Source organism: Aotus nancymaae, unplaced genomic scaffold, assembly GCF_030222135.1.
Source record: "Aotus nancymaae isolate 86718 unplaced genomic scaffold, 86718_ANA_hifiasm-v0.15.2.pri h1tg000018l, whole genome shotgun sequence".
Lineage (NCBI taxonomy): Eukaryota > Metazoa > Chordata > Mammalia > Primates > Aotidae > Aotus > Aotus nancymaae.
In genome coordinates, this window is record NW_026988430.1 from 23,285,018 (window position 1) to 23,308,121 (window position 23,104).

The 23,104-nt window shown below is 39.4% G+C and overlaps 1 protein-coding gene, 1 non-coding gene and 1 pseudogene across 5 annotated transcripts in view; 2 read left to right on the forward strand and 1 right to left on the reverse strand.

The window, feature by feature from the left end:
• The window catches only part of USP32 (ubiquitin specific peptidase 32), a 212,429-nt gene that overhangs the window by 154,857 nt on the left and 34,468 nt on the right, over positions 1-23,104 (forward strand). For 3 of the 4 annotated variants that reach the window (XM_064378438.1, XM_064378439.1, XM_064378440.1), the window contains 7 exons: positions 6-108; positions 9,277-9,469; positions 12,421-12,596; positions 13,423-13,563; positions 16,444-16,603; positions 21,426-21,580; positions 22,474-22,555. In XM_064378438.1, coding sequence (XP_064234508.1) covers positions 6-108; positions 9,277-9,469; positions 12,421-12,596; positions 13,423-13,563; positions 16,444-16,603; positions 21,426-21,580; positions 22,474-22,555 — 1,010 coding nt within the window. The remainder of the gene's footprint in view (positions 1-5; positions 109-9,276; positions 9,470-12,420; positions 12,597-13,422; positions 13,564-16,443; positions 16,604-21,425; positions 21,581-22,473; positions 22,556-23,104) is intronic. The other variant, XM_012445418.3, reaches the window with a different exon arrangement.
• On the forward strand, positions 4,598-4,728 carry LOC135275786 (small Cajal body-specific RNA 20). Its single transcript, XR_010343369.1, has one exon. It is a non-coding gene; the product is annotated as a small Cajal body-specific RNA 20 (non-coding RNA).
• On the reverse strand, positions 5,273-5,850 carry LOC135275672 (small ribosomal subunit protein eS7-like; annotated as a pseudogene).

The window sequence follows — 23,104 nt, forward strand, 5'->3', positions numbered from 1 at the left end:
TGCAGAGGATGGTTAGAACGAGAGAGCAGGTATGGTCTGCAACCAGGACACAACTGGTTTATCATCTCTATGCAGTGGTGGCAACAGTGGAAAGAATATGTCAAATACGTGAGTTAGATTTCTGTCTGTTTACATTTTTCACAGGATTTTCAACTCATCAGACTTCATGTGACTACCAGCCAATAATAAAATGCTCCGACTTAGTAAAGATTCAAAGGGAAAGGAAATGAGTGTTTATATGATACTTGCTATGGGCTAGGCTTTGTGATTACACTTCATGTAAACTTCTTCCCTTGCAACAGCCCTATGAAAAAGATAATATTGGGCACAGGGGTACCTGTATATATCACACACTTCACATCTCATTTAATTCTCACACCACCCTTGTAAGGAAGATAGTATTATACCCATTTTACCTGTGGGGAACCTGGTGCTGAAAGAAAAATAACCTGAATATTGTGATCAGGGTAGAAGGTCTGGGATCAAACCTAGGGACTGACTTTAAAGTTTATGTTCTCTCAATTACATCATTTACATTGTCCTTTATTTCATCTTTCCCATTAAAATGGAATTTTTTTCAGACTAGAAACCTGAAAAGAATAATGCCAAGAATCAGTTGCCTTCTTGGAGAGCCAATTGATACATACACTCATTTTCATTGCCAAATGATCACTAACCAAAATTCTAATTATTTGATTCCTATTTGCCTGTATTTCTTCTGTCACTGCTTATTATCAGAATTTTGGTAGTTAGATACTTTTTACATTATCTGTCTCATCATTCTTTCTCATCCTTTTCCCATTTTGCAGAGTTTATTAATGTGTTTTCACATGTAAAATATATTAATTGGGAAACATGGACTTTGGTGTCTCTGAAGGAGTAAAAGTAGGCAAATGACTTCCCGGACCTTGTAGGTAGATAGTGATGGTGAGTGTAGATAGAAAATGAGACATTGGGGTACAGCATCAGTCATTATTTTGAAATACTTTTTTGGTTTTTAAGTTTGTAGTTTGGCCATAGAATGAGTGGTTGTTAATGTTTTAATGAGTGTAGACTCAGAGAAAACCTAGTTTGGTGTTGTATGTATTACGTTTTGTTTCCTGTAGGAACACAATAGAGGTCTTACTCTTAGCAGCATGTCCCATACAAACAGACTGAACTGCTGACAAGAGCATGAACATGGTTTGTTGTTGCCTACCATAATCCTTTTGTGCACTAAAGGAATTTGGGGAGGGTAGTAAGGGAGAGGTAGACATGGGAGAATCTACCTGTTCCCTTCTCCACTCTGGCATTTGATATTATTTTCTAGCATGCGTGTGTCAAGTCTAGTTAAGAATGAGTCTGGCCGTGCCTGTAATCTCAGGACTTTGAAAGGCCCAGGTAGGGGGATTACTTGAGCCCAAGAATTCAAGACCAACCTAGGCAACATAGTGAGACTCCATCTCTACAAAAAAAATTTTGTTAAAATTAATCAGGCTTGGTAATGTACGCCTGTAGTCCCAGCTACTTGGGAGGCTGAGGTGGGAGGATTGCTTGAGCCTGAGAGGTCAAGGCTGCAGTGAGCCATGATCGTACCACTAAACTTGAGTTTGGGTGACAGAGCAAGAGCCTGTTTCATAAAATAAATGAATAAATAAAGACTAGCTGAGAGTTACAAGAAACCAGGGAAGGGACAATTATCGCTTTATATGAAGAGAAAGGAGGCAGAGAACTGTGGGAATTTATTCAATAAGATGGGGGAAAAATGTAAATGGAGTAACAGCAGTACTTTCTAAAACTACATATTAATTAGAAAAGTGTTTTTTACTAAATAGAGAACTATGGCAACTTACTAATAAGGTGGGAGAAATGTAAGTTGACTAATAACAATCCTCTGAACATGTCTTAATTAGAAAAGTGTTCTTTACTAAATAAAAAGTAACTTTCTTTTAAATGCAAATAACTACACACTGATAGATTTTTTTTTTTTTTTGGAGTGGGGGAGACAGAGTCTCATTCTGTCTCCAGGCGCCAGGCTGGAATGCAGTGGCACAATCTCAGCTCACTGCAACCTCTGCCACCCGGGTTCAAGCAATTCTCCTGCCTCAACCTTCCGAGTAGCTGGGACTACAGGCGTGTGCCACCATGCCCAGCTAATTTTTGTATTTTTAGTAGAGACACAGTTTCACCATGTTGGCCAGGATGGTCTCTATCTCTTGACCTTGTGATCCACCCGCCTCAGCCTCCCAAAGTGCTGGGATTACAGGCTTGAGCTACCGCGCCCGGCCACACTGACAGATTTTTAAAACTGTTTTTAAAGTAAATTCAAATAACCTTTTTTTTTTTTTTGAGATGAGTCTTGCTCTGTCGCCCGGCTGGAGTGCAGTGGCATGATCTCAGCTCATTGCAGCCTCCATCTCCCAGGTTCAAATGAGTTTCCTGCCTCAGCCTCCTGAGTACAGACATGTGCCACCACACCCGGCTAATTTTTTGTATATTAGTAGAGATGGGGTTTCACCACAGCCAGGATGGTCTCGATCTCCTGACCTCGTGATCCGCCTGCCTCAGCCTCCCAAAGTTCTGGGATTACAGGTGTGAACTACCACGCCCAGCCTCGAATAACCTTTTTTAAAAAGTGACATTCTGGGCCTTGTTTCCTCCATTTGTAAAATTAGAGTAATAATCATCTCCCTCATGGTGTTATGAGGATTAAATGAGTTTGATGTATGTTAAGTGTTTTGTTGTTTTTGTTGTTGTTTGTTGGTTGGTTTGTTGAGACAGGATCTTCCTTTGTTGCCCAGGTTCTAGTGTCGTGGCATAATCATAGCTTGCTACAGCCTCGGGCAATTCTTCCACCTCGTGAGTAGCTGAGACTACAGGCACACACTATCATACCTGGCTAATTTTTTGATCTTTCTGCAGAGATGGGATCTCACTATGCTTGCCAGGCTGGTCTCAAACTCCTGGGCTCAAGCAGTCCTACTGCCTTGGCCTCTCAAAGCACTAGGATTACAGGCATGAACCACTACAACCAGCTCCTTGTTAAGTATTTTAAAACAGTGTCTGGTACATAGTAAGTACTAAATAGGTAGCCATTATTATGAGAAACTTGAATAAGGTAATTTGTAGTGAGCTTGGACTCTTGTCCCTTCCACTTGCTTTATGACCTTGCATAAATTACTACTTGCTCTTCCTCAGTTTTTACATATGAACAATGAAATTAGTAGTAATACCTTTTTAATTATGGATGTGAGAATTAAATGAGTTAATTCACTTAGCTCAGTGCCTGGCAGATAGAAACTCTATATAAGATTAAAGGTAATAATGCTGGTAGTAGTAGCAGTAGTTTTAGTATTAGCAGCAGTAGTAATTAATTCATGATTTAAATTTCTCCTTTCAGGCTGGGCGTGGTGGCTCATGCCTATTATCCCAGCACTTTGGGGAGGCCAAGGCAGGCAGATCACTTGAGGCTGGGAGTCCAACACCAATCTGACCCACATTGAGAAACCTCGTCTCTACTAAAAATACAAAAATTATCTGGGTGTGGTGGTGCATGCCTGTAATCCTAGCTACTCAGGAGGCTGAGGCACAAGAATAGCTTGAACCTGGGAGGCAGAGGTTGCAGTGAGCCAAGATCATACCACTGCACTCTAGCCTGGTGACAGAACGAGACTCTGTCTCAAAAAAAAAAAAAAGAAAAGAAACTTCAGATTTCTCTTTCCAGTCCATGTGGCAGCTTTGACAAATGCCTTGTTTAAAAAATTGAAAAATTAGGGTAGGTGCAGGTGCAGTGGCTTATGTCTATAATCCCAGCTCTTTGGGAGGCTGAGGCAGGCAGATCACTTGAGACCTGGAGTTCCAGAGCAGCCTGGCCAACATGGTGAAACCCCGTCTGTACTAAAAATAAAAAAATTTCAGGTGTGGTGGTGCACACCTGCAGTTCCAGCTACTTGGGAGGCTGAAGCAGGAGAATTGCTTGAACCCGGGAGGTGGAGGTTGCAGTGAGCTGAGATCGTGCCACTGCACTGCAGCCTAGATGACAGAGCAAGACTCCCATCTCACAAAAGAAAAAAAAGAAAATTAGTGTTGACATGTCAGATAATTTGATCTTACTCAGAGCTTCATTTGCCTACCTAAGATAGTACTTAGCTTTAGTGTTTTCTCTTCATAAAATGACATATTTACTTATATGAATTACTAAATTGTGGCAGAAGTATGTTTCAAATACTGGCATGACTAAATGGAAAGATCAGAGACCAAGGGATCAGGAAAAATGAGCCATCCTTTCTTAGAAGTGGCTAACCCCACAGCTAACCCACAGATTTGCTGATTCACTGGAGCATGAATAATTTGATTTTATCTCTGCTCATGGAATCCTACCAATCTTTCCCCATTCTAATGTGTCAAGCTTTATTCTTCTTTGTGCAATCTCCTATAAAAATTTAAATGGGGAAGAATGGTGAAATCTTTTCTGTTTATCATCATTGTAGTACGTAATGTGTATCTTTATTCCTTTTTGAGAACTATAAAGGAGCAGCTATTACTATTCATATACAGATTTTTCCTATTTAGTTATCATGTAACTTTAGAGCTAGAAAGTACTTTAAAGCACCTCTCGTGCCTCTCTCCCATGGGCTGTGGGGGTTCCCTGTTCTCCTCAGCCAAAGCTGGAGGCCAAGAGCAGCCCTCGAGGATCGTAGTCAGGACTGCCACTAGTAGGGCAGCCTTGTTTTCCTGCCTCAGACATGTGTAGTTGAGGGGGAAATAAAAGGAATGAAACACCTCTCTTCTCTGAATTTACAAATGAAGCTTCTGAGTTCTTTAGTTTTTATAATTCCCCAAGACTGTATTAGACAATTATTTTATTACCTGATCTAGCACTCTAGAGCTCAGTATCCTGAGTCCTTAGTACCTAATCCGTTACTTCATGCTGCCAACTATTTTTCCAAAACCAGGATTTCAAACTATGAAATATGAAATTCACATAATTAAGATCATTGATGCTTGTAGCATACCTATGTACGGGGGCATAAAAAGTAGTGGTATTATCGATAGAGAAAAAGGTGAGTCTTGACCCATATTTTAGAACACAAACTATTCATACAACTCACAGGGAATCATAAAATCTCAAAATAGAATTCTCTTATATTAAAATACTTCTTCCTTTTATGAACTGTTGACTCAGAGAAAGTGAGGAGATTTCTCACGACAGGCGAAACTTCACCTATTTAGAAACCTATCTTCTGAAAACCAGGATTCTAGGATAACTTCAGATAGTTCCAGATCCTTGAAGTTAATAAAAACAAAACAAGATCCTTTGACTTTTAGAAAAACAAAAATTATAGACACCAGAAAAAGTTTAAACCTTGTATTTCACGTTGTTCTGCTGTGCTTTGTCCAAATGAACCTTTATGAGCTGGCTGCCATCCAGTTTCACGCGGATTCTCTTGCCCACAGTTTCGCTTGGGAAGACCAAGTCCTCAAGGATTTTATCATGCACAGCTGTCAGTGTACGGCTCCTGGGATGCTTTTGCTAATTTTTTTACGGCTTTTCCGAGTTGGCTTAGGCAGAATTCTCCTCTAAGCGATAAAGACAACATGCTTCCCACTGAACTTTTTCTCCAATTCACATACTAGCCAGACTTGGATTTTCTGGAAAGATTTCAGTTGAGGAATGGGAACAAAGATTATGATAGCTTTCCGACCACCACCAACTTCAGTTTCCTTGGCTGCCGTAATATTCAGCTCCCTGAGCTGAGCCTTGAGGTCCGAGTTCATCTCCAGCTCCAGAAGAGCCTGGGAGATGCTGGACTCGAACTCGTCTGGCTTCTCGTCATTGGGCTTCACAATCTTGGCGCTTGAACTGAACATGGCTTTCTGCTTGGTGAGCACTGACTTAGGAAGAGACCCAAATCTCACAAGAGCACGTCAAAATCCCCCCGACTGCCCTTTTTTTTTTTTTGAGACAGAATCTTGCTGTGTTGCCAGGCTGGAGTCCAAAATTCGTATGTAATATAGATTCCTAGTTCATAATCATGTTTTTTTTTTTTTTTTTTTTTTTACTGTGGTCACCATTTTTCTCAGATAATGCCATATAATTAACATATAAATAATTTTGCCATTTTGTACTTAAAAAATTTTTTTGGCTAGTTAAGTGAAGCAGTGGTAATGGACAAGGAACAAAGAAATCTGTAACTGGTTGTGATTAATTAGTTGTTTAAACATATTTTCTTTTTTTTTGAGACAGAATCTCGCTGTGTTGCCAGGCTGGAGTGCAGCAGTGCCATCTCGGCTCACTGCAACCTCCACCTCCTGGGTTCAAGTGATTCTCGTGCCTCCTCTCCCAAGTAGCTGGGATTACAGGCACATGCCACCTTACCCAGCTAGTTTTTGTTTTTTTAGTAGAGATGGGGTTTCACCAGGTTGGCCAAGATGGTCTCGATCTCCTGACCTCATGATCCACCTGCCTCGGCCTCCCAAAGTGCTGGGATTACAGGCATGAACCACCACACCCGGCTGTTTAAACATATTTTCAAAGGAAACTTTATATCACTACTTTAAATAGAAAACTATTGTCAGCTGGGCATAGTGGCTTACGTTTATAATCCTAGCAATTTGGGAGGGGTCCAGGCAGGAGTATTGCTTGAGACGAGGAGTTCAAGACTAACCTGGCCAACATAGCGAGACCCTGTCTCCAAAAAAAAAAGCTGGGCGCAGTGGCTCACACCTGTAATCCCAGCACTTTGGGAGGCCGATTGAGGCAGGCGGATCTCAGGTGATCCAGACCAGCTTGGCCGATATGGTGAAACCCTGTCTCTACTAAAAATACAACAATTATCTGGGCATGCTGGCACATGCCTGTAATTTCAGCGACCTGGGAGGTTGAGGTAGGAGAATCACTTGAACCTGGGAGGCAGAGGTTGCAGTGAGCTGCTCTAGCCTGGTTGACAGAGTGAGACTCAAAAAAATAAAATTAAAATTAAAAAAGGAAAGAAAAAATAAATTAAAAAATAAATTAAAATTAAAATTTAAAAAAAGAAAGGAAGACTAGTGTCACTTGCCAGAAATAGAAGGCAATAATATTAAATTCCAGCTAATAGTGTTGCCTTTTGAAGACTGCTATTTAGGACTGTTCTTTTTTAAAAACAAGTCATCAAATGTTAGATTAGCATATTAGCACCAAACTGAGACCCTTTCCTTGAAGTAATGAGAGGACTGAAAAAGAATTGACTAGGGAATAACTTTTCTATTGTACTTTCCCCTTACATTAAGGAAATATTCTAACATTTGGATCTATAACAGAATGTGAATATTTATACTTCTGAATTGTTTAGAGTTTTGACAGTAAGACTGTATTGCTGTTTAAAATTTTTAATCCATTAAAGTTAATTGGTATGTGGAAAGAACTAAGATTTTATTCTAATTCTTCTTGACACTCTTAAGAGTTAAGAGTGCCTTTTAACGGCACTGGAATTCTTCAGAGTTGATTTCTAAAGGATCCACAGATTGGTAGTATTCACCTGGTTTACAGATAAAAGAGGAGAAAAGAACTAATAAAATGTTGATCACTGTCTCCCTTTGTTGGCTAAAATTAGGGTTGTTATAATTGTTTTTAAAAAAACCTCAGCTCTGCTGTTGATATACTATGACATGGAGTTTTTCTTTTAAATTTGATGTTGCAGTTCATCATTATAAACAGTGATTTTAAGACCCACATTCACTGATCAGTTTTATCTACTATAAAGCAAGTCAAAAAAAATAAAAAATAAAGCAAGTCAGAGTTTATATTGAATGGCACTAAGTTCTTCCACCTGTGCTATTACCGGTCTCCTCAGATGCCTCTGGGATCTTGTTCCACTCATTAATCCCTTTAGTCTTTTTACTCTCTCAGTCACAGTTAAATTTTCAGATAGTCATCTCCAGGACTCTCTCTAGCCATAAACATACTTTCATTAAATTAAATGCACCTTGGCTCAAGCCTGTAATCCCAGCACTTTGGGAGGCCGAGGCGGGTGGATCACGAGGTCGAGAGATCGAGACCATCCTGGTCAACATTGTGAAACCCCGTCTCTATTAATACAAAAAAATTAGCTGGGCACGGTGGCGCGTGCCTGTAATCCCAGCTACTCAGGAGGCTGAGGCAGGAGAATTGCCTGAACCCAGGAGGCGGAGGTTGCGGTGAGCCGAGATCGCGCCATTGCACTCCAGCCTGGGTAACAAGAGCGAGACTCCGTCTCAAAAAAAAAAAAAAAAAAAAAATTAAATGCACCTTACATCAGATTCTACATATACTTCAGCCCAAAATTTGGAGATTATTTTGTTAAAATACTGAGAAAGAATTCAGATGCCTCCCATAATTCCCTTTAGGTGTTGGTACTTACCTAAAACTTAATGTTTCCAGACCTGTAGGGAAGATGCTATGGTATTTCTGTGGCCCAGCTGAATTGAGTTGATTGCTGTTATTCTGATACAGTAGCAGATCTCTCTCTTGAAAACACTGGCAGATACACATTCTCATGGTACCTTCCCTTCTCCTCCTCCTCAAGTCTGTCTTCTCTTTTTTTTTTAACTGTTAAACTTAGTGGAAAATAATTATATGCTAGAGATTTCTGCTTCTAAGACTTTACAGTTTCCTGATTTTTCTTTGCCTCTCTAACCATTCAGACTCATCGTCCCTGACAAGGTTAGTATTACCTGGTATTACCCTAACTTTTACCCATGAAGAAACTGAGGCTTGGAAGTTTAGTTATTGTAGAAGGTCACATAGCTATAAGTCATAGCATTGCCCTTCACTCTAACTAGGTACATATACCACTCATCTTTTACATATAAATTTTTTTATCAGTCACAAGAACTAAAACACACAGTTATTGTTAAATGATGGAATCTGAGTACATGTGATTTTTTTCTTCATGCTTTCTATATTCTCTACATTGACCATGTAATCTTTAATGATAAAAAAATTATATACATTCATGTAGTATGGGAAATAAGGTAAAAAAATAAACTTTATTTACTTTTAATATTAAAGGCTTCCAACAGAATAAAGTCTAAATTACTTTATGTGGCACAAAATCCTTCACAGGCTGGTCTGTCTACCTTACCAATTTTATCTATATACATACTTTTCCTTCTTAAAGAAATTAAAATTTAGCTATGTGTTAGAATGTTGTTAAATGTCTGTGGCCAACCACAGGAGAATTAGAAAAATAGATAATTGTGAGATTCGTTTCTGAAGACTGCATAGTTGTCAGATTATTAAACGTTGCTTCTTATTCTCTGATTTCATGATTTTAGGATGCCAACCCTGTGGTAATTGAGCCATCATCTGTTTTGAATGGAGGAAAATATTCATTTGGAACAGCAGTACATCCTATGGAGCAGGTCGAAGATAGAATTGGAGGCAACCTCAGTTATGTGAATTCTACAGAAGAGAAGTTTTCAGACAACATTTCTACTGCATCTGAAGCCTCAGAAACTGCTGGCAGCGGTAAATGTTAAAGCAGGAAAGGCAGAGAAGCAAACCTCTCAAACACCTAACTGAGAAGGAAGTGGTGATTTATATGGCCAGGGGCTGCGGCAGGTCTGGATGCCCCAGATAGCCGAGCCCCCAAACAAACAAAATCCCTGCCCTTATAAAGGCTTACAACTCTAGAAATTACATGTGAAAGGGTCTTGGTCCATGGACTAGGCATGGGGTATGTGGCTTAGGTGGGGGTTTGATCCTCTTTAAGTAAAAACAATGCCTTCTAGAAAGATTCCTCCATACCATGCCTGTGATCTATAGAAGGGCGATTAAGGTGGCACCCAGTCTGCCAGCCTTTACTTTTCCTACTGAAATGCAATGTGGAAGTCCGGGGGAGGTGGTCTTAAATGCGTAGGTCTCCTTCATCAATATGACCTATTCCGCTGAGGTTTATTGGTTTGTTCCCCATGGATAGTTCTTAAGGGAGTCTAATTTGACAGAGGCTGTAGCGAATGGGGTAATAGGACATCAGGTTTCCGTTAACAGAAATAAGTTTTTTGTTTGTTTTTTTTTGTTTTTTCTTAAGATGGGGTTTCACCATGATGGCCAGGCTGGTCTTGAACTCCTGACCTCAGGTGATCCACCCACCTCGGCCTCCCAAAGTGCTAGGATTACAGGTGTGAGCCACCGCGCCCAGCCCAGAAATAAGTTTTGATTGAAATGGTCAGAAGAATGTAAAATTCTTGAATATATTTGTAGTTTTACGAAGAAAACCTCTTTTCCATATTATACTTCATTAAATCTCTCAATATGAAAATATTTTTACTATTTTCTTTTGAGACAGGGTCTCGCTCTGTCACCCAGGCTGGAGTGCAGTGGCATAATCATGACTCACTGCAGCCTCTGCCTCCTGGCCACAAGCAGTTCTCCCACCTCAGCCTCCTAAGAAGCTGAGACTACAGGCACACGCCACCACACACGGATTTTTTTTTTTTTTTGAGATGGAGTCTTGCTCTGTCACCCAGGCTGGAGTGTAGTGGCGTAATTTCTGCTCACTGCAACCTCTGCCTCCCTGGTTCAAGCGATTCTCCTGCCTCAGCCTCCCAAGTAGCTGGGACTACAGGTTCCTGCCACCATGCCCAGCTAATTTTTTGTATTTTTAGTGGAGATGGGGTTTCACCATGTTAGCCAGGATGGTCTCGATCTTCTGACTTTGTGATCTGCCCGCCTCAGCCTCCCAAAGTAGTGGGATTACAGGCGTGAGCCATCGCACCCAGCCCAATTTTTTGTGTGTTTTTGTAGAGATGGGGTTTCGGCATGTTGCCCAGACTAGTTTCAAACTCCAGGGCTCAAGAGATCCTTCGGTCTCAGCCTTGTAAAGTGCTGGGATTACAGGCATGAGCCATCACACCCAGCTATTTTCACTATTTTCATTGATCAAACCACATCTTTGCATATTGCTATTAAATTATTTAGTCAGTAAATTTAAATTTTCAAAGATAGTCATCTCCAGAGCTCTCTCTAGCCATAAACATACTTTCCATTAAATTAAATGCACCTCACATCAGATTCTATGTATATTTCAGCCCAATATTTGGAAATTATTTTGTTAAAATACTAAGAATTCAGATGCCATCCATAATTCCCTTTAGGTGTTGGTAATTACCTAAAACTTAATGTTTCCACACCTGTAGGGAAGATGCTATGGTATTTCTGTGGCACAGCTGAATTGAGTTGATTGGTATTATTCTGATACAGTAGCAGAACCCTCAGTCTTACCCTGTTATTTATTTATTTAAAGAGACAGGGTGTTGCTCTGTTGCCCAGGCTGTAGTGCAGTGGCATGATTATAGCTCACTGCAACCTCCAGTTACTGGGTTCAGACAATCCTCCTGCCTTAGCCTACATAGTAGCTAGGACTACAGCTGTACACTGCCATACACGACTAATTTTTTAATTGTTTTATAGAGACAAGGTCTCATGTTGCCCATGCTGGTTGCAATCTTTTGGCTTCAAGTGGTCCTCCAGCCTTGGCCCTGCAAAGTGCTAAGATTACAGGCATGAGCCACTGCACCTGGCCTGTGTTATATTTCTTCCAACATGTTTTTTCCTTTTCTGTGGAAGTTGTAAGCAAATAGGACAGAGCTAGCATTTTCTTTACAAAGCTACTTGATAGAATCTGCTGCTTTCTTCCCTTTCTGGTATTACAAAGATCACTTAGTAGTCCAATAAGTGCTATCATCAGCTTTAACACCAGGATTATTTCTTAACCCCATCTAAAGATCCTGTTTGGTATGTGCTTACCATGCAAGCTGTGACACCCAAAGGCTGAGCATAACACAGGCAAAAGGTTACAAAGCGATGACTGCTAGACTGTTTGCCAAAGATTAGTGTGTAGTTGAGAGTTGAAATACCTTAAAATACCACTGAGGTTCACAACTCTAAGCCATGGTTAATCATTTCCTGTGCATATTTTCCTATTGTAAAGATCATACATTGCTTTCAAAAGAACTCTTAGTCCATAGGTACAATAGGATCTAGCCCCTAGCACTCTTGTTGGAGATCTTGTTTCAGTTTCCCTTTAATTTAGTGACTTCATATCATCATTATCTACCAAGAGCATTTGGAATATTCTAGGTTGAAGAAAATAATTAAAGGATACTCTGTGAAAGCCCAGCTACTTAGCCCAGCTCTTCCCTTCCAATCAGAGGACATATAATTCTCATTATGAATTATTACATACTCTAGGAGGGTGGCCAAATGGTAATAATTTTAAAATCTCTTATTTTTAGTACTATGCTATGTATTGTCCAGAAAAGGATAATAATTCCCGTCTTCTACAGAATTACCAGAATCTGAATCTGTACTGACATGCCAACAGAGTAATATAGTACATTGGCATTAAGCTCATATCCTCAAGCCTGTTTGTGTATATTAACTAAAAATAAGAGATTTCATCCTCTTTTTCTTCATAGGCTTTCTGTATTCTGCCACACCAGGGGCAGATGTTTGCTTTGCTCGACAACATAACACTTCTGACAATAACAACCAGTGTTTACTGGGAGCCAATGGAAATATTTTGTTGCACCTTAACCCTCAGAAACCAGGGGCTATTGATAACCAGCCATTAGTAACTCAAGAACCAGTAAAGGTAAGTAGTTTTACATTTAATTTAAAATTATTCTCTTGCAAGCTATGAATAAATTTTATTTCAGAGGTTTTAGCACATAGCAAAACATTGGTGGTTCACTTAATTATATAGATGGAAATCTCTTTGTATAGTACATTTCTATGAGAATATGATTTAGAACTTACATAGAAGTTGTTTAGTGATCCTTGGATATAGTTATTCTTACTTAGGACAGCTATTCTGAAAATGTTGTTTCACATACACTATATATGAATTTTTTTCCAAACTAGAATTTTTTATTGTTTGAAAGAAATCTGTGAAGTTATTTCAAGTGCTTCAGTGATTTTTTCCAAATGACATGCTTTGAGTTTCATTTTTTACATAGTTTATTTTGAAAGTCAAAAATAAATTCTTTAAAAATTAGGTTTTTTGGCTGGATGCAGTGGCTAATGCCTGTAATTCTAACACTTTGGGAGGCCAAGACAGGCAAATCACCTGAGGTCAGGAGTTCAGGACCAGCCTGGCCAACATGGTGAAACCCAGTCTCTACTAAAAATGCTAAAATTAGCTGGGCATGGTGGCACATAGCTGTAATCACAGCTACTCGGGAGGCTGAGGCAGGAGAATTGCTGGAACCCAGGAGGCAGAAGCTGCAGTGAGCCAAGATCACGCCACTGCACTCCAGCCTGGGTGACAGAGCAAGACTCCATCTCCAAAAAAAAAGTTTTTCCAGCAACATGAAACTGGGTGCTGATATATGAGTTTGTTTTCCTGTATCTAGGTATTGCTAAGACACAAAAACCTTTCTGATATTGAAAGTCAACATTGTCATTCTGTTCTTTCTCAGGCTACATCATTAACACTAGAAGGAGGACGATTAAAACGAACTCCACAGCTGATTCATGGAAGAGATTATGAAATGGTTCCAGAACCTGTGTGGAGAGCACTTTATCATTGGTATGGAGCAAACCTGGCCCTACCTAGACCAGTAAGTAGAGCTAATTGTGCCTTATATAAGGAGCAGTCATAGATGGGGTCTTCTGTTATTTTTCTGTATGAATCTCACTAACCACAAACTAGCTCTTACCTTGTGGTAGAAGAGTGCTCAGAACCTGTTCAGATTAACTAAGCAAATAATTTTAGATTCCTTCACATACATTCATTCATAAGTAAAGGCAAGGAAATAAAAGGCTGTTAAATGTGTTACCCACAAAAAAGTAGACATCACCTAGGATGTACAGAACTTAGGCTAGAGGGAAAGACAGGCCAAGAGCCAGTGCCAAAAGGTTTAGTGAATGTAGGGAGTGGTGCAGAGGTTATTTCTGAAATGACTATTCCCAACAGTCACACAGGTATCTAGTTAGAAATCGCATTCTTCTTGTAGCTTTTGGATTTTTTGGGGTTATGTTTTTGAAGGAGGGGCATATAAAAGATCACAACATAGGATAACAGGAATTCAAGATCATGAAAGATTTGGAGTATTTAATATTATATTAAAATATGAGTATATAGCACCATTTGTTGCGCTTGCATGGTAAACAGCAGCACTCGGTATTCTGGACACTCACTTTTTACATTGTTAATGCAGTAAAATATAACAAGATGTTTTGGTGGGGTGTTTCTGGTATATTAAGAAACACTCTTCTGCCTATAATCCCAGTACTTTGGGTGTCTAAGGTGGGTGGATCACGATGTCAAGATTTCGAGACCAGCCTGGCCAACGTAGTGAAACCCTGTCTCTACTAAAAATACAAAAATTAGCCAGGCGTGCTACATGCACCTGTAGTCCCAGCTACTCAGGAAGCTGAGGCAGTACAATTGCTTGAACCCAGGAGGCAGAGGTTGCAGTGAGTCAAGACTACGCAATTGCACTCCAGCCTTGGTGACAGAGGGAGATTCCATCTCAAAAGAAAACACTCTTTTATAATGTTCAGGCTGAAATTTCCTTATGCCAGGAAGGTTTTATATAGATGATATATGGTAGGTTAACTTCTAAAAAGAGTGAAAATCTGTTATAAAACAGCCTAATGTAATTTTGATGTTGATTTTGAGTTCTTAATAATTATGTTTATGAAAAATAATTTCAAGCTCCAGAGTTTGAACAATCCTCCCATCTCAGCCTCCCTAGTAGCTAGGACTACAGGCACACACCACCCTAACAGCTAATTAAAAAAATTTTTTTTTGAAACGGAGTTTCGCTCTTGTTACCCAGGCTGTGCAATGGCACGGCTCACCGCAACCTCCGCCTCCTGGGTTCAGGCAATTCTCCTGCCTCAGCCTCCTGAGTAGCTGGGATTACAGGCACGCGCCACCGTGCCCAGCTAATTTTGTATTTTTAGTACAGACGGGGTTTCACCATGTTGACCAGGATGGTCTCAATCTCTTGGCCTCGTGATCCACCCGCCTCAGCCTCCCAAAGTGCTGGGATTACAGACGTGAGCCACTGCACCTGGCCTGTACTGTTTTTTTTTTATTATTATTCTTTTTTTTTTTTAATCATCCAGGATAAACTATTTTATTTCATGCAAAATATACTACACTCAAAAATTGCTGTGCCAGGCCCATGAGGTCCTCAAATTACAACTCCAAACATCTTGAAGACTCCAATAGGACCCCAAGCCACCGGCCGCCGGCGAAGAGGTGAAGCAGCGTGTTCTCCTTCTGCCGGCCGTCGGTCGCCATGGCCGCGCCAGCTCCGCAGCCCGCCGCCGCCCAGTGCCCACGGCGCGTGGCGGCTCGAGGGATGCGCGAGGTCGCCGGGTCAGGTCTTCTAGCTGCCCTCAGGGGGCCGCCAGCGCCGCCTCCATGCGTGCGCTGGCCCCAACGCCCGGCTCCGCTCGGCCAACAACCTCCGCGGCGTGGCCGCCGGCGCCTCACCCTTAAATTCTTTCTTACCCGCTCTTGATACTAAAAAAAATGTTCTGTTGCAGAAGATATTAGTTATGAGAGCAAAGGAAAATAAAGCCTGGTCATCTGAGACTTAAAAGACTCTGTAAGAGTTTCTGTTTTAAAGAGTTTCAGTGTTGACCCTGCTATCCTTTTGGAATATGAAATTGATAATGTGCTACTCTTACAATAATATTTTAATAATTAAATGTTTTCCTGTGTCTGTGGGCAGGTTAAAACTACTTAAAAATCCTGTTCCAACAATGTGAAACCTGAGTTTTTTTAAATCCAAATTTTTTGTTTAAATCATAGACAAAACATATATGAACAGACTGGTTACACAAGTAGAACATAGTAAATTTTTATATGGGAATAGTTGTATCCTCACTACTAATACTAAAAATAAAATTTTAAGCAATTTATAATACTCTTCATAGTAACAAAATGTGGATGTTTTTAAATGATGTTCAGTGATAAGGTTTTATAAGAGTAGTATACTCATACATTATTGACAATAGTGTAAATTGCTAAACTTTAGATGGCAGCATGACTATATAGCTAATGACTTGAATACTTCTATAGTTTTTGACTTTTAACTCCATTTTTATGAACGGAATAAAAATGACTTAAAACATCAGTCATTTATATACATGAAATATGTAAAAGTGAAAAGACTTATGGTGTGAGGGTAGTGGAATTATAGATAATACTTAAGGGTTTTTTTTCTTCAATGTTGTTACTTTTAAATAAAAGAGGAGAAGATATCTACAAGGAGTTACAATCTTGGGAAATGGGTTTAGGAGCAGAAACTTAACCATATTCAGATCTACATAACTTAAATGTGTGAGTTTCAGTAATTACTGAAATGTAACTAGTTAACCTGTTGGACATTTTAGTTTAGAAATAAATCTCAAAAGTTAGATTAAAATGGCAAGTTTTGTTTCTTTTTTTAGTGATCACTTTTTATCTTTTAAAACAACAGGTAATCAAGAACAGCAAGACAGACATCCCAGAGCTGGAATTATTTCCCCGCTATCTTCTCTTCCTGAGACAGCAGCCTGCCACTCGGACACAGCAGTCTAACATCTGGGTGAATATGGGTATGATGAGCCTGAGAATGTTTCCTCAGCATTTACCGAGAGGTAACTTAAGAATGCAGCAAGAATACCATGAAAACTACGTTGCTCGAAGTCTGGTGCCACTGTATTGATACACATTCCCATCAGCTTTCATACAGAATCAGTAATTCACTTTTACAGGGCTTAGATCTATGGTCATGCGCAAGACTAGATGAGGGGTAGAAGCAAATCTCAGCAGCAAACTGAGATGCAATGTTTGCTTTTCTACTTATAAAGAAAATAAATAGAAATAGATTTTATGTGCTTTATTTCTTTGAGATAAGCCATTGTAAATGGTTACTAGACTAAGTAGTAGTCTTCCAGTCATTGAATGGTCTTTTCAACTCTACTCAAATTTGTAAAAAGTAATTCCTTTTACACTATCATCTTTTTTGTTTTTTTAAGGTTTTTGTTGTTGTTTGGTTTTTTGGCAAAACATGATACATTTCTTTTGCCTGGTCTAAAGAGAGTTTATATAAGAGATAGTACAGAGCAAAAGGGATATTTTTGAAAATTAAAGTGATATATTTGCTTTGAAAAAACACCAAGCATATCAAAATGACATATAAATTAGTTCCCATTTTAATGTATAACATGCAAAAAGTTCCCCTTTCATTTCTCTGTAAGGTTAAACTTTATTGACTTGCAAGACTTGCACTGTGCTTTTACCTTGCAAATGCTTGAGATTATTCTTCAGCAGTAAAGAAATAATAAGCTGGGCACGGTGGCTAATGCCTATAATCCCACACTTTGGGAAGCCAAAGTGGGTGGATTACTTGAGGTCAGGAGTTCGAGATCAGCCTGGCCAACATGGCGAAACCTTGTCTCTACTAAAAATATGAAAAAAATTAGCCAGGCATAGTGGCACGTGCCTATAGTCCCAGCCACTCGGGAGGCTAAGACAGGAGAATCACTTGAACCCAAGAGGCAGAGGTTGCAGTGAGCCAGGATCGCACCACTGCACTCCAGCCTGAGTGACGGAGTGAGACTTTGTCTCAAAATATAATGATAATAATAATGAGCAACCATTTATACAAAATCTCAGACTGTTAGCAATGCCAGCATGTTATTATAATTAAAATAACTTAGTATGCAAGACCACCTCTAAACTCCAACCAAAATAAGTACTAGCTCTCCTTTGAAATTGAACAGGGTTAGTTTTGTATCTTCATTAAAGGTTATAGTCATATAATATATGAAGAATCTTTCATTAGTATTTGGTAAGAATTCTTTCAATAGTGTTTGGCAATAATTATAGCAAAGTATTGGCCTCTAGCTACCAAACTTTGTTTTTGGGGAAAATAGCAAAATCGAAGAACAGTGAGGCCGGGCATAGTGGCTGATGCCTGTAATCTCAACAGTTTGGGAGGCTGAGGTGGGAGGATCATTTGAAGCTAGGAGTTTGAGACCAGCTTGGGCAACATAGTAAGATCCTATCTCTACAAAAAAAGTTTTAAATTAGTTGGGCATAGTGGTGTGCCCTGTAGTCTCAGGTACTCAAGAGGCTTAGATGGGAGGATCTCTAAAGTCCAGGAGTTCAAGGCTGTGGTGAGCTGTGATTATGCCATTATATTCCACAGCCTGAGTAACAGAGCAAGAGCCTATCTCTAAAAAAAAATTTTTTTTAAAAACGAAACCATTTTTTAAAAAAGGAACAGTGAGATAGAACCTTATGAAACGTTCTTGATTTAATTTTCCATTGATTAGAAGTATTATTAGCCTTGCTTCCATGGCACCCATAGCAACTTTTTCAATTCTTTTTGAAAGAACATGAGGCCAGGTGCAGTGGCTCATGCCTGTAATCCCAGCACTTTGGGAGGCTGAGGCTGGTGGATCACCAGAGGTCAGGAGTTTGAGACCAGCCTGGTCAACATGGTGAAACCCCATTTCTACTAAAAATACAAAAATTAGCCAGTTGTGGTGGCGGGTTCCCGTAATCCCAGCTACTTGGGAGGCTGAGGCATGAGAATCACCTGAACCCAGGAGACAGAGGTTGCAGTGAGCCAAGATCACACCACTGCGCGCCAGCCTAGGCAATAGAGTGAGACTCTGTCTCAAACAAAAAAAATGAAAGATAACATGAGAGGCAAGATATGTTGTTGCACTTTTAGTAGGTATTCTTTGTAACTCTTGTGCTGATCCTAGATTTTTGCTGCTTCTATAAATTCCACTAGATTTGTTGGTGCTATTTAAAAGCATAAAATTATATATAATAAGTGGCTGCCTACTTAATGAGCTATGCTATAAAAACTTTCTAAAACTCAAATTTTTATATTGTGGCTTAGGACAATAGAGATTGACTTGAACACTATACTTGTATATGCTTCTGAATCCTAGAACCGCATATTTCAGATACTCCAAATTTGTTTATAATTTGAAATTTTATTCCTTGCTAATTAGTTGTGAAATCAATCATTAATCATTTTTAAATTTGTAAGAATATGCTTTCTTGCTGTAATCTTATAACTAATCCTAAATTGTGTAATTGGAGAAATTTGCTTTTGTTTTCTTTTAGAGATTATCCTTTGCTTGCTGATTGTAAAAGATTTGCCTGCTATGTGTTTAAAAACTGATCATGGGTTGGGTTTCATTCTGCCATAATATAATGTTCATCTTTCTCATATACTCAATTTATTACAGCTGTTTACTAGGCTATTTTATTTCTTTTGAAGTGACAAGTATTCAAACCTTGTCAAAGTTACAATGACTTAAATGTAGCCTTTTCTACAGACAAAGTCATAGAAGTCATTGTTTTTTAGATGACTTCTTAGCCTGTCTTAGGTGAGGGAATTCCTTTTCGGAAGTTCTTAAAAAGTAGATGATGCCAGTATTTTTATCAGCTTTATTTAGTGGGAAAGACTCACTAAAAGCACATTTCAGGAATAAAAAAGCTAAGTCATGATTGAATGGGTAGAAAATTATTTGGACTGTATATTATATTGATAAGTTTATATTTTTATGTTGGGTTGCTCAATAAAATACAGCCTCCCAGAGGCAGAGATGACTATTTTAATCCACAGTTTTGTCTAGATTTTTGGCTGAATAGTTAACCAGGGTTTAATGAGTTTATTAAAGCCATCTCTCTTTGCTTTTCATAATCTCTTGTCATTTCATACCCCTCCTCTTTTGAAGTAGGTAGTGAGATTGATATATTCTTCCTTCACTCTTTGCTCTTTTCCCCTGTATTACCACTCTTCGTTTTTAGCCCTCAGGAATTCAGGGTCATGTCTTCTGTCATCTTACTGGGTGGACAGACTAATATGATTTTTTTTTCCTTATAGGGCACTTATTTATTTATTTGGTCATGGAAGTTTCTTGGCTTCATTTTGAAACTCTGCTTTGGCCAAGTGTGGTAGCTCACACACTTGTAATCTCAGTTTGTAATCCCAGCACTTTGGGAGGCCAAGGTGGGAGGATTGCCTGAGCCCTGGAGTTCAAGACCAGCCTAGGTAACATAGGGAGATCCTGTCTACTCAGGAAGCTAAGGGAGGATCACTTGAGCCAGAGAGGTTGAGGCTGCCGTGAGCCATTATTGTCGTACTGCACTACAGCCTAGGCAACAGAATGAGACCTTATCTCAAATAATGTTGATAATAATAAACTCTGTTTGGCTATATAGAATCTATACCTATTTAGAATTTTAAGTCAAATTTTCTTTTTTTTCTAATTGATATGTAATAGATATACATATGTTTTATTGTGCAATTGTCCTACTTAATGACTGAGAGTGATGGGATTGGTGATTCAAAGAAAGTTTAGGAAAGTAGACAAGGTGAATCCAATTATCTGTCTGTGGTATTCAAATCCAGTCCCATTTTATCTCCTCCACTGAGTTGTTTGTTTTTAAAAAAAAACAAAAACTCCGTGTCTTAATTTTTTTTTCCACTGAGTTTTATTTCATTTTGCTATTGACTGTGACCCAGCTGAGTGCAGCCAGATATCAATGCCAGTTGTTTCTTGGCATGTTCCTACTCTTCTTGATATCCAAATATTGCCAGTTATTTGAGCCTTGAGCCTTGGGCCTTTTCTCATCTTTTCAAAGTTGAGGCTTTAGACTCACTTTAAAATACTTAGAAGGCTGGGTATGGTGGCTCACACCTGTAATCATAGCACTTTGGGAGGCCGAGGCAGGTGGACTGCTTGCGCCCAGGAGTTAGAGACCAGCCAGGGCAGCGTGGCAGAGACCCTGTCTCCACCTAAAAAGATACAAAAATTAGCCAGGTATGGTGGCATGCGCCTGTAGTACCAGCTGTTCAGGAGGCTGAGGTGGGAGGATTGCTTGAACCCTGGAGATGGAGGCTGCAGTGAGCTGAAATCACACCACCACACTCTAGCCTGGGCAGCATAACGAGACTCCATCTATTAAAAAAAAAAAAAAGGCCGGGCACAGTGGCTTACGCCTGTAATCCCAGCACTTTGGGAGGCTGAGGCAGGCAGATCATGAGGTCAGGAGTTTGAGACCAGCCTGACCAACATGGTGAAACCTAGTCTCTACTAAAAATACAAAAATGAGCTGGGTGTGGTGGCACATGCCTGTAATCCCAGCTACTCAGGAGGCTAAGGCAGGAGAATCGCTTGCACCTGGGAGGCAGAAGTTGTAGCGAGCTTGAGATTGTACCACTCACTCCAGCGACAGAGTGAGACCGCGTCTCAAAAAACAAACAAACAAACTTGGGTCTCCTGTCTGCATTTTAAAGCCTTTTGGTAGTCTTCATTTATACAATTATTACACTTGTAATTCTCATTTCTCATCATTATTTTCTAAAATAGTATGGTCCCCATTGCTGAGAGGGGTGCTTCTTTTTCACATCTGCCTTTTTTCTTGCTGTGATTGCTGTAACCATAGGAAATGTACCTTCTCCGAATGCACCTTTAAAGCGAGTATTAGCCTATACAGGCTGTTTTAGTCGAATGCAGACCATCAAGGAAATTCATGAATATCTGTCTCAAAGACTGCGCATTAAGGAGGAAGATATGCGCCTGTGGCTATACAACAGTGAGGTAAGAGGCATCTCAGACTCATGAAGAGCCTGATTGTTGGTATTTTTTTAATTTCAAAGAGTAAAAGAAATTTGTTACTCTTCTTTATGTTGTTCTAATTTTAGTACATGTGCTGCCAAAGAGAACACAAGACTAATTAAGTGTTAAATTATATTTCTTGTGTATAGGGATTTTGCCTGTAGTAATTATGCTAAAAGCCATGTCTAGGATATCAGTGAAAAGTTCATCTTTTAAATTACTATATGTATACTTGTAATATTTTTCTCTGAGATCTATAATAGCAATTGATCACCATGGATAGTATCATCTTACAAAGATTATTGTTACATTATAAACTAATGGTGTGGCCAAGCACAGTGGCTCACGCCTGTAATCCCAGCACTTTGGGAGACCGAGGTGGGTGAATCACCAGAGGTCAGGCGTTTGAGACCAGCCTGGCCAACATGGTGAAACCCTATCTCTACTAAAAATACAAAAATTAGCTGGGCATGGTGGTGTGCGCCTGTAGTCCCAGCTCCTAGGAGAATTGCTTGAACCTGGAGGTGGAGGTTGCAGTGAGCCGAGATCGAGCCATCTCACTCCAGCCTGGGTGACAGAGCCAGACTCCATCTCAAAAAAAAAAGCTTATTCATGTAACCAAATACCACCTGTTTCCCAAAAACCTATTGAAATTTTAAAAAAGAGAGAGATAATGCTTATGAAGTACACATTGTCTTTCTCTCTAATGCCACCTAAATTATAAATATTTATGAACAACTATAGTAGGCCAGATATCTGTGATATGTTATGTAACTACAAAGAATTTTTTTTTTTTATTGTTACTTATTTTTATCTCTGTATTTGTTTCAAGTTTACTAACCAAATAGCAAAAACATTTCCTCCTCCTTACATAGAACTACCTTACTCTTCTGGATGATGAGGATCATAGATTGGAATATTTGAAAATCCAGGATGAACAACACTTGGTAATTGAAGGTACAAGATGGAAGCATGCATCTATATTAATTTTCAGGGGGAAGAATTTAAAGAGTTACTCACTAATAACCCATTTTATAATTTTCCCCAAGACAACTATTATTTGATCATTATGTTTTTATGGTAAAGAAACCCTTTGGAAAAAAAAAAAGAAAAAACCCTTTGAACTCTTACGTATTCCTACCATACAATTTAGATTGCTTGAAAGGAAAAATGTACTGTTTTTAATCATTGGCAAGGGATGAGAATGGTAGATAAAAATAAGTGAATTCTGTTTACAAATTTATAGTTTCTTAAAATTTTCAAGCTGCTGCTTTGAGTTTGAGTAAGAACAACTTCAGGGCTGGGCGCGGTGGCTCATGCCTATAATTCCAGCACTTTGGGAGGCCAAGGTGGGTGGATCACAAGGTCAGAAGTTCGAGACCAGCCTGGCCAATACGGTGAAACCCTGACTCTACTAAAAATACAAAAATTAGCTGGGCGTGGTGGCACACACCTGTAGTCCCAGCTACTTAGGAGGCTGAGGCAGAAGAATCATTTGAACCTGGG